The 12,277-nt window shown below is 41.3% G+C and overlaps 1 protein-coding gene across 2 annotated transcripts; it reads left to right on the top strand.

The window, feature by feature from the left end:
* The first annotated feature begins 1,671 nt into the window (after positions 1-1,671).
* zgc:153615 (uncharacterized protein LOC777747 homolog) lies at positions 1,672-11,879 on the top strand. Of its 2 annotated transcripts, XM_061694098.1 has the most exons (8): positions 1,672-1,825; positions 1,966-2,242; positions 7,356-7,465; positions 7,945-8,062; positions 9,232-9,438; positions 10,065-10,188; positions 10,349-10,442; positions 11,016-11,879. In XM_061694098.1, exons 2-8 carry the CDS (start codon positions 2,051-2,053, stop codon positions 11,065-11,067), a joined length of 897 nt encoding a protein of 298 aa, XP_061550082.1. In that variant the 5' UTR covers positions 1,672-1,825; positions 1,966-2,050; the 3' UTR covers positions 11,068-11,879. The 2 variants fall into 2 exon arrangements, with proteins under 2 accessions (XP_061550082.1, XP_061550083.1); XM_061694099.1 differs by lacking the exons at positions 1,672-1,825; positions 1,966-2,242 and adding an exon at positions 4,480-4,594.
* The last annotated feature ends 398 nt before the right edge of the window (positions 11,880-12,277 follow it).

Below are 12,277 nucleotides of genomic sequence, written 5' to 3'. Positions count from 1 at the left end.
GACCAGATTATTAAAGGCACTGTGTACAGATTGCAGCATCCCTTTTTTGCTAGTTGAATTTTAGCTGTAAAATTCTTCTCTGATCAGTCTGAGGATTTTTTTTTTTTTGGGGGGGGGGGGGCTTTGGGCGGAATTTGCTATCTGAAACAGTCTTGCTAATATACACAATGGAAAAAAATTAATACAGCAATTTGGTTTCTGCTCCAATTTTTCTTGAAAGATGACTTTTTTTTTGCCTGTTATTCACAAATGTCTAAATGTTGGTGCGCACATCTTTGCCAAAATCTGCCTCAGGCTTGGCATTCATCATTGTAATCACTATACAAATGGAGCTTTTTGCAATGTGAGGGACAATTTTTAACCTAAAATTTTGTTGAGGGTGGGACATTTTGGGGGCGCTATTACAAAACTGGCTTTGCCAAGTCTTTAAAAAATAAAATTTTTTTGGGGGGGGGGCTAGAAGCTTCAACCCCCCCGCCCCCTAAAATAAGACTAGCAGCACCACTGTGTACAGCCTACAAGCTCACAGAGCTATGAACCATGCTGTATAGTGATTTTGATTTAATAAAGCATAAGCCTAGATTACTGTTCAATTTCTTCAAGCCTCCAGCTGCAAGTCATGTGACTATTTCTGGTAACTGTCATCTCACCAGCGTGAGCAAAAATGTGGCTACCACAAATTGGTTTAACTACGTGGAGCAGAAGATGGGAAGAAACTGCGTGTTTGACCATTTCTCTTCCGTTCTGCTTATCCTCACTAGGGTAGCGGGTGTGCTGGAGCCCATCCCAGCCATCTCTGGGCGAGAGGCGGGGTACACCCTGAACTGGTTGCCAGCCAATTGCAGGACACATATAAACAACCATTCTCACTCATATTCATACATACGGGCAATTTAGTCTTCAATTAACCTACCCTCTATGTTTTTTGCGATGTGGGAGGAAATCCACGCAGACACCGGGATTGGGGGAGAGCCGGGATTTGAACCCATGTCCTCACAACTGCGAGGCAGATGTGCTAACCAGTTGTTCATCATGCCGCCCTTGTTCGACCAATTACCCTGACATTTTGGACCTTCCAACCTTATTTACATGACGAGTATGGAAGCATTTTGGGCAGCTGGTTGAGAGCGGAGATGGAATTCGCATCGTCCACAAGACCCAAACTATTTGCTGTAAATACTTCTATGTTGCATCAAACATGTTAATGCACCTATTCGTGATTATGATTCATAAAAATATAATTGTGTATCGAGCTGTGGGTCAGATATCGAGATATGATTCGATTAAGTTATATTTTGTTGCCTTTCTAGTTTATATCTCTGAATTTTGGGAGAGTAAATTTGACTTTTACTGTGTTGTCATAGCATGCTTTGAGCATCAAGTTCAACGTAACTATTTCTTTGAGATGCAGAATAGATGCAGTTGAAAATGTCAGTCGTAAACCAAGATGAGGAGCCAATAACCTCTTTTTTATTTTTTAAATGTATTTATTTTTGTTTGAAATTTGCCTTGCCTCCACAGTGCACATGTACCCTCCACCCCATTCTGTCCATTCCTATATATTTGCAAATGGTGCCATCTCCTCTGGGCACCCCGACCGTGATGCGCATCTACACACATCAGTGGAGTCGGGCCGCACGTGACCACCATGTAGCATTGCCAACGTGGAAATGTGCGCTTGTGTTTCCCCTCTTCGCCGGGCACTTCCGCGGAGCCTCATGAACCTCCTCCAATGATCCCAAGTGCTATTAAGCATGGGAAAGGAAGCTCTTGTTTCATTCACTGTTCTGCAACAACATTAGAAACCAGACAGTCGACAATGAAGGTGAGTGCTTTTGTGAAATGTGTGTTTTGTATGCATTTTAATTTCAGTGGTATTTTTACCATCACATACAAAGCTATTGCTGTCACGACATCGGTTTTCAATGGTGATTATGTGAACTTTTCTTTCTTCTATAATCCCAGGGAGCATGAAGATGGATACTGCCATTGTTCAGGTGATGTGATTATCTGCACATCTCAGGAGCATTAAACTCCACACAATCTTTCCATGGAGGACGACTATGATGTGGACATGGGTGAAGTGTTCGTGGGAAAGTCCGCAGCAGGCCACTGGTGGATGGACTTTGGGAAGGGAGTCACCGCAGAGTCCGAAAGAGGCTTCATGGTGAACAGTCGCAGCTGGGCTGAAGAGCTTCAGGAGTGCTACGATGGAGGACAAAGAAGACTGTCGTGCATCTCAGTGAGATTTTCTTTTTTCTTTTTTTTTATGAATTGCATACAGCATCTTTTTGTCTCTGTGGATCCTTTCATGCTATAATCTCAGCGTAAACAAGCATCAGAAATCATGCAAAACCTTGCAAATCTGTCTAATTATGCAAAAGGCATATTTGTACAAAGGTATGAAGTATAATATTGACAGTAATATATATCAATATAATGCTTATGAAACATTGATTGATATGCATCATGGTTCTATTGCACATTGAAGCATTAAGAAAATAATTCAAAGACAGTGTATTAAAGACGCTCACCCAACCAGCAGAATAATGTTACATTTTGACTTACTTTTACTTGTACAAATGTGCTACAAAAGTCACATTTGACAAATTATTACAAATTAATCAGTCTATATCAATTAGGGATGACAAAATGTAAAATAACAGCCTGTTCTTACAAGCATTTAATAGCCTTTCAAAAAATATATAGCAGATGGTACTCTACATTTTACTTTTTTTGTTTGTTTGCATCGATATTGCTGGAAAATAATAAATTTATAAATATTTGACTTTCATAACAGCAAATTTTAATCTCAATACCTCAGTACAACTAGTAAAACTAACTAGCACCATTTAGCAACACTACAAATTCAAGGAGGGGCGGGGGGGGCGGCTTTATCAATAAATCTGCAGTTATGTACAAAAACGTTCTCTTTTAATTGAACCACAGTGAAGAGAATGGGTGTGGTAAGGAAAAATAATTATAAATGTATAAAATATAAAAGCAATAGTGTTAAGAGAAATAGGTTGATATACCTTTGTGGTAAAATAAAAAAATAACAACAGCACAGTATTGTAGTGTCAACGAGGTACATATTGATTCTAAAGTGGCTGGTGCCTGATGATTACCGTAAGTACCATAATGTGACCGGTGCTCTTTGCTAAGACCTTAGTAGCATTCCACTTTGGACGTTTTCACTGTGTATACATCCATACGCAAATAATGCTCATCATGGCTCAGCCTTTGCTGCTTCGAGAAACGCCCGGTGTATTTATAGTCATCTGACGCAATGAAGCGGGATAGATGACTCAAATTGTAACGTTGCGTACCCAGCATGCCTTGCTATGACACAGCACTGTGAGCCGTAAGAGTGTGTGCGTGTGTGTGTGTGTGTGTGTGTGTGTGTGTGTGTGTGTGCGTAGCCCATGTTATTTCGCCTTCCTTCTCGTATATTTTTCTTTGGAGGCAAAACACACATCCACCCACTTTCTAAAGCACTTGTCCTCTTTTGGGCTAGAGAGGTGGGGCACACCCTGGACTGGTCGCAAGCCAATCGCAGGGCACGTATAGACAAATTACTCAGATCCACAGGTATGGACAACTAAGAGCAGGGGTATTCAACTTGTTTTCTTCACGGGACACTCATGTTTGCCCACAGGGGGCCAGTGAAACCCTAAATGTATACTCTCGAATGGTGTAATGGTATGCCAAACATCCCGGTTGAGTGGATACCTTGGTTGTTCACTGTTTGGGTCACATTTTGTGTAGAATGGGAACAAAATACAATTGTCACAGCCACATTCACCTGAACCGGGAGGAAGTGCTTAGACTCGTTTTTCCGAAGGTGGAAGTAAATCGTGCTCATTACCGGAATGAATTGAATGAACTCTTATCTTACGGCACCACTGTACTTATGTTGCCCCTGCATTTGTTTATCGTTTTTTTTATGGCTAGTTTTGAAAATTTGCGGCAGAAATGTTGACTTTGGAAGCCTGTAGGCCTTGAGTTTGAGACCTGTGATTTCGTGTCTTCATTTTTGTTGCTGCTGTTGTTTTTGTTTTCCAAATGTGGGAGGAAGCCAGAGCTGTTATTTGAATCTCAAACCTCTGAACTGTGGGCATAGACGTGTCAACCAAATTCGTGGCCCAGTGCAGCCGGTCCAGCCCGTGTGGGGGAAATGTGCTGCCATTTAATCAAAGCGATTATGAGAGCGATTTATTGACTAGTTATCGACCTGGGCTGCAGTCTCGTTTATCCCGCTGTTCAGCCAATACTTGTGGTCACCTTTGTGGTCACATTATTGGGACTTGAAGAGACAGCAGAGATGGAGCGAATGAGGAAGATGGAGGAAGTGCGAGCACGTCTGGTGGAGAGCGAGCTCCTCCCTCCGTCCCTCCTTTCTTCTGTTTGCCTTCCCACGCTTCCCCCTTCCCGCATCCACCCCAAACCCATCCCTCTCCCTCCCTCCTGCAGTATATGAGAGGGTCTCCTGGGTCCGGCTCCACTGCAGTGTAGAGGAAGGGCAGGGCGTGCTGCTTGCGTGTTCAGTACGATGCGTTGAAGGATGGTGCACCAGGAGAAACGCGTTTACCAGGTGTGTGTCCCTGTGTGTGTGTGTGTGCGTGTGTGTGTGTGCGATGTTGTGTCGAAGCAGTGGGCAACATTGTCAGGTGTTACGTGATTGGCACCCATCATTGGTGTGATGCTGGGGATGATTCAGCTATACAGAGGCGGGTGTGTTCTTTTTTTCATCTGCTTACCTCTCACATCACATTAAGTAACAGGATGTCTGTATTTCAAGGTGTGTAATAGCTATAGATATATTATTTGTGTTATAGTATAATGTCCATATGTCAGTTTGATTGAGATAAATGTGTTATCCGGTCTTATATCACACATTGTGCCAACAAATATGTGTACGTGTGTTTGCCATGAAAATAACATCTGTCACACACAATCACAGATAGCCTTGGGACACGAATCTCATTATAAGGAAGGAAAAAAAAAAAGGCTCACCACAGTGCCAGAAAAGAAACGTGTATCTCCCGCTGAAACGTTGTTGAAGTTCAGATAAATGATGATGCTAAAAAGCAGTCATAAGGTGCACATATGCAGAACAAGACAAAAATGGGAATAACAGTTGAGGAAACATGAAATAAATGTGGCTGCAAAATGGGAAATGCTATATAAGTTCTACATTATGCAGCAAGATAGCAGCATAGCTTGTTGTAAATTTGGTTAGTTCGAGAAAGGTTTCAGTCATGGCAATGTGCCTCATCATTCCTTCATGCGTTTTCTATAGCATCCCAGGGGATGTACTCTCTATCCCATGATGCACAGTGAGGACAGACATGTCACCTGTCCATCCACTATATGAGTCTTGCAATCATCTGAATCTACTGGATAGGGTTTAAGGAAATATATATATCACAGCGAGATAGGAAGATGACAAAATATTGCATTAACTTGGTTGTTTAATGTCACACTTGATGACTGGACGAATACTCCAGAGACCAAAGTATTTGGATACAAGAGATCAAAAAGTATTTCAAATCACAGTACTGTATGTCCCCTTTAATGTACTATATACCATGTCAGACACTGTACGTTCCTCATCACGAAAGAATATCTGTGAGTTGGGGCATCTTTATCTGATGTCTGTAACGACAACCCAAATGAGACGAAACTCCAAACCTTCCTTCAAAGGATACATAGAACTGCAAACCAGCCGTCAGTAATACTGTCACGCCTCATCCTTCCTTCTCAAGACAAAGAGAAGTAAACCAGCTATCCAGACCCCCACTCGGTACACCACCAAAAGGCAGAAGGTCTGGACTAACTTAATGAGCAATAGCTTGATAAATCAGATCTACAAAGCCACAAACTGGGGGATCAAAGAGAATTCGGCCCTTTTGAAGAATCTGTTATCAACTACAACAGACCCCAAGACAAAGATCTCCTCAGAGTTACTGAACAGTGAAGCAACAGCACCCCCAAGAGGTCAATGTCGGGACTGACAAACTGTTGGCGCAAAGCTGAAAGGGAACATACAGTATTTTGTCAAACCAACTTTTTCAAGTATTTGGGATGTAATATTGTCTCTATGGTGCCTCAGTAAATGTGAAAAATGAATTAAAATTACCCATGCATTCCTGAGTTCCAGATGTTTTCAGATGCATTACAGACCAGAATGTTTAAAAAAAAAAAATTCCAGAACAATCTTTGGACAAATTTAGGGTTCGGGCCCAAAACGAGTCACAGATCAGTTTTTAATTGGGTTGCTAATTAAAATGCGCTAAGCTTTTTTTTAAATCATCATCATTTTAAATCTTTTTTTTTTTGATCATCTTGGGCGGCACGGTGGGCGACTGGTTAGAGCGTCAGCCTCACAGTTCTGAGGACCCGGGTTCAATCCCTGGCCCCGACTGTGTGGAGTTTGCATGTTCTCCCCGTGCCTGCGTGGGTTTTCTCCGGGTACTCCGGTTTCCTCCCACATCCCAAAAACATGCATGGTTGGTTAATTTCAGACTCTAAATTGCCCATAAGTTTCAACGTGAGTGCAAATGGTTGTTTGTTTGTCTGTGCCCTGTGATTGGCCGGCGACCAGTTCAGGGTGTACCCCGCCTCTCGCCCAGAGTCAGCTGGGATAGGCTCCCGCATCCCAGCGACACAAGTGAGGATAAGCGGTACGGAAAATGGATGGATGAATGGATGATCATCTTTTTGAATTATATTTGACTTCTGCGGTGTTAATCATCAGTTCATGTAATGCCAATACACTTGTGCCTTGAGATACAAGTTTGTGTTCTGTGACCACACTCCTAAGTCAAACTCAAATCATCTTTCCCCCATTGAAATGAGTGGAAATGCCATCAATCCATTCCAGCCTCCCCTAAAGAAACAACAAAAATTTAAATAATTTTAATAAGAAATATACCACTCCTTATTGCACGTCATAAAAACATACAGTAATACCATAATTCAATTAAATGTAAAAAAATATACAGTTTTTGACACTTTTTACTTAATTTCAATGGACATGGTGCTGCTCCCACTATTGTGTAGACCTTGGCCACCGGGTGGCAGTATAATACAGACATATAGAGACAGATGAAGAAGAGTTTCCCAACTGACTGGTTAAGCTGCAGTAATTTTACTAATTTTCTGCAAAGGATAAAGAATATATGCCTGCGAGTATTATTATACTATCTGTCTACCTATGCTGCGCCACGTTTTTGTTCAAATATCCATTGCTAAAACTGATGCTAAACGGACTTTATTCAGGCAATGATGTGCGGTTGTTTTAAATACACGATGTGTTATTCTCTTGAATTTTTCCTTTCTATTTCCGACAGGCCCAGCGAAATGAGAGGGAGTCAATCAGGCAGAAACTTGCCTTGGGTAGTTTCTATGACGACGAGCCAGTCATCTTCACCAGCTGCAGCAAGAACGACTCGTCCTCTCGGTGGGTTTTTCAATGGAGCTTGTGATGTATCGAGGGTTTGATTAGCGGCCTTGCTTGCCTGCTGAAGCATTTTTTGTCTTTTATTTTCTGACTGACGCGTTTGATCTCGGCATCTATTTTCGACGCTGGCTAACGTGCCCCTCCCTTTAACATCATGGATATTTAATTATGTTTGCCACACTATTTTACAAAGGCAGCTCTTCCTACTTAGTATAACAGAACCGCTGATGAATGTGCTCAAAGATTCAATTTATTTTAACCCATTTGTCTCCTTATAGTCTGTCTGTCTGTCTGTAAGTAGGTAAATGCTGCTTTTTGTATTTAAATCCTTTCAACATCTCCGTGATCTACTTTGGTGAAAATTATCAATCAATTATCCATCGCAAATTTAAAAAAGTGCTTTTGGAAATTGATCAAGTCAATTACTGTATTCTGCATCTCAAACTTAGATTTTTGTCACCTTTTGGTCCTCCTGTCAGGTTCCACAGTGGAGTCAACCTGCAGGTGTGTTTTATCAACGACAGCAGCAGCGACAAAGACAGCGATGCCGAGGACAGCAGGACAGAAACCAGTCTGGATACACCTTTGTCACCTGTGGTATGCATGGTTGGAGAGACGGTAGACTGTACTAATAAATTCTAATGAGATCCAATACCATAGCTGTACAAACAAAAAGGCATACGAAACCAATTACTCATTACCTTTGATTTTAAAACAATTAAAAGCTCTTATATGGTAGTAACATATTATTAACTAAATATTAATTTAATAAAATAAAAACTAGGCGGCACGGTGGACGACTGGTTAGAGCGTCAGCCTCACAGTTCTGAGGACCCGGGTTCAATCCCCGGCCCCGCCTGTGTGGAGTGTGCATGTTCTCCCCGTGCCTGCGTGGGTTTTCTCAGGGCACTCCGGTTTCCTCCCACATCCCCAAAACATGCATTGATTGGAGACTCTAAATTGCCCGTAGGTGTGACTGTGAATGCGAATGGTTGTTTGTTTGTATGTGCCCTGCGATTGGCTGGCAACCAGTTCAGGGTGTACCCCGCCTACTGCCCGATGACAGCTGGGATAGGCTCCAGCACGCCCGCCCACCCGAGTGAGGAGAAGCGGCTCAGAAAATGGATGGATGGATGGATGAAAATAAAAACTAAGCGATATCATCATATCAGATAGCTGACATCCCCGCATGAATAATTAAAAAAATGTTTTTAGAACATATTGCCAGAACAAGAAGACGTTTATTTTTTTCCTATAAGTCCTATTTTTCAAGAATAAAGGCTTCTTTTTCAGAAAAAAGGTGTAATATCGCAAGAATGAAGTTGTATTTTTCGCTTGTTAAAATATGACATTGTTCCGGCGTTAAACTTTGACTTCAGTATCATAATATTATGACTTCACTTTGGAAGATCGGACTTGATTCTCATAAGATTAGCAATGATTATCCCTACAAAATACATTTTTGTTCTTGCAAAGAGGATGACTATCTCATAACATTGGAATTTTCTTCCTTAAAAAGACATTTCCATTATCATGACATGACTTTTTCTCTCAAAAACATTACATTTTTTAAACCCTTTGGCATTTAGGGGTACACATGGTTGTGATGTTTAATTGCTGTTAGGATTATACAGGGCTCGTTGAAAAAAATGTCTCCCTTCTATGGGCTCCGTGGACCCAAAACGTTTTGAGAATCTACACAATGCGTAACCATCATCTGGTACAGTATGTTCATCACGGCACTAATCCAAATCCTCCTGCATCAGAGCAAGCAGAGCTCGTCGTTATCGGATCGAGACACAGCGGAGGAGGACTCTGATCCGCTGGACGACTGCGGCGGCTTCTGGCGGGTGCAGCGGAGGCTCCAGGAGGAGGCTCGGGTGGCCTTGGCTCTGGCCAGACCCATGGCCCGTATGCAGGTGGAAGTGGAGAGGCAGATCCAGCAGCACAGACGCTCGCCTGTGGCAGATCTGGTCAGTCAGAAATCACAAGTGACTCTACAGTATGAAGCAATGCTTCTTGAACTCTTTACATCACCTCAAAAAAAAAAAAAATACTTAGCTCCAAGTACAACCAGCATGACCACCACTGAAATAGGGTAGTAGGCCTAAGTGGTCATCACAAACAAGACAGAGCTTTTATTTGTAAGAAGTATATCTAACATTGTAAGCCACTGTAACATTATGCACAGTTTGAACATTAACACTACGCTTAAATGTAGGAAAATAACACAAACTAAAATTAAAATGTATTGCATATAAAAGTTACATAAAATTGTACCAAAATAAATATTTAAAAACAAACTATTCTAAAAGATTAAATGCCGGTGTATTGACTTTGAAAGTTAAATACAATTAAAAAGTACTTAAAGTAGTGATACTTTCACATACCACGAGATAGAACCCCCGTACAGCTCGTGGTTACAATTACTGGTTTCGCGTATCGACTCTGAAAGTTGTTTTAACTAACAACACTAACACCAGTACAATGAAGAATATAGTCGTGGTTTGTGATGTTTTCAGGAGAATGTAGTAGTGCTTTGAACAAATAATGCCCTTAAATTATAAAAATAACGTTCTGCTTTTGTGTCCACATGCAGCTTCCCCATCTGCCTCACATCAGCGAAGGCTTGATGAAGAGGAATCTGAGGCGAGGCGATATGAGGGATATGAGTCTTGGGCAGCTCCAAGTCATCACAAACGACTTGCACTCGCAAATCCAAAGTAAGTAGATTAGATTCACAACAGGTATTTCAGTTACGCTTCATTTCGTTTTCTATTTTGTGCACAGAACACAGGTAAAGGTTTTTTAGGATCTTGTTTACATTACACAGCGGATAAGTGGATACCACGTGTGCTTCACAATTCTGAGTGTACATTACAGGTCTAAATGAGGAGCTGGTGCAGCTGCTGCTGCTTAGGGACGAGCAGCATGTGGAGCAGGACGCCATGCTGGTGGACATCGAGGACCTCACCAGGTGAACTCACTCTGTCCACTCACATGTACCATTTGTAACTCAAGACACTTGTCTGAAATCATCTTTCCCCATTGAAATGAATAGAAATGCCATTAATCCATTACAGCTTCCCAGAAGAACGCACCAATATATATTAAAAAAAATTGCCCATCTATGCCCTTTTGCATTTTTTTTTTTGCTAGCATTAAGCCAAACAGATTTGAAGGTGGTTGCTTGAAATACATGTAGTTCTCTTTGTTTTATGTTTAGTTTGACAGTAAACCTCAACTGAGATTGGCAGTAAACACCTTGAAGCCTCTTTTTGGAAGAATTGTTCAATATCTGTCAAACTGTAGCTTGTTGTGAAATGTATTGAGTTTTCTGCCACCATACAGTGCTCAATCTCCAATTTTTGCTCACAAATACTGTCATCATCAAGGGCCAGCACTCTGGCCCCGTGAGGACAAATCTGAAATCTGATCAATTCTCATTCAGTCTCATCAGCCAGCACCACTGATTCCCTGGGCAGGTCGGATTGGAACCACTGATACTCTTAATTGTACTGTAGCGCATTGTCTCTCTTCCTTGATACAGACACGCTCACAGCCATCAGCGACACCAGGCTGAGAAAGCCAACGCTAAATAAATCCCTGTGTATCCATCTGCACGCCATCCGACGTAGTACCCACTCCATGGATTGTCACTTGTTTTGCCACGGAAGCTCCATCTGTGCTGGGAAAAGAAGACTTCGTGTAGTGTTTATACATGTACATAAAGTATCGCACCACTGGACCCAGTTGACAGCCTTTTCGCTTTCCACTCTGCTGGATAATATATGACATATTTTGTAGAGTTAAGGGGTTCTTGACATAATTCCATCACAAAATCAACTTTGTCGCCTAAAGGGGTTTTGCGAGGTACATTTTTAGAGGGACAGAAGGAGCATTTGCACACTTTGTTGTTTACTCCAGTTAAAACTGGAGTTCAGTGTTGTAATAGAAATTTGGTCTCGAGTGCTGATTTTAAAGCTGCAATGCTGCAGCACTAATAAGAATCCTGAAGACACGCAACTGGATGTAAATCAATTGCTGATATAGTGCACACTTTCATTGTACTTTTTGAGCTTTGTCTTTGCACATTTACTTTGCATACATCTGTACAACACACAGAGAATATGAAAGGTATTTTGGAGGAGTATGAAAAGCATTATGGATTGCCTAAAATTTTTTTTTTTTCTGTGACGCTCAATTTACTAAATAAGAAAAACTGAACAACTAAATCCCAGACTGAACATATATTTTATGTGATACAAAGTTTTATGTGACAGAAAGGATGTCTATTAAAGAGAGGAACTTATTGGTCGTTGACAGTGTGTCCTTTTAGCATAAAGTCAACTTTGTTTTTCTATTGTATGCTACGTGGATAAATGTCCTGTTATGACTGTAAAGAAATGGAATAATAAACATTTTAAATGTGTGATGGCTGCTTCTTGTCACTCAACTGGATTTAGTATCGCCACCTACTGAGGCTTTTGGTTAGCTGCATGAGACCAAAGTAGCCAGTGGATCAACAGAACCGGAAATGGCCTCAGTTATCATATTAACAGCACATGGCTAAACAAATAAAGTCTCCCCCCCCCCCCCCTCACTATTCTAAACTTATATATAAACTCCTATAAAATTGCTGGTGTAGTGACCGGAACCGGAAATGTGGTCACACGCCTGGCGCCAAGATCATTAAGGGGAAAGTCGGCGTTCATGAGAAAATAATAATAATTTGTATTATTGTTTTGAACTTTATTTATCAATTTATACTATACCATTTTCAAAGTGTGGCAGTCTGTATTAATATACCAT

The sequence above is a fragment of the Phycodurus eques genome, chromosome 13 (assembly GCF_024500275.1).
Source record: "Phycodurus eques isolate BA_2022a chromosome 13, UOR_Pequ_1.1, whole genome shotgun sequence".
Classification (NCBI taxonomy): Eukaryota; Metazoa; Chordata; class Actinopteri; order Syngnathiformes; family Syngnathidae; genus Phycodurus; species Phycodurus eques.
The sequence above is the reverse complement of the archived record's forward strand: the minus strand, read 5'-3'. Positions and strand labels throughout refer to the sequence as shown.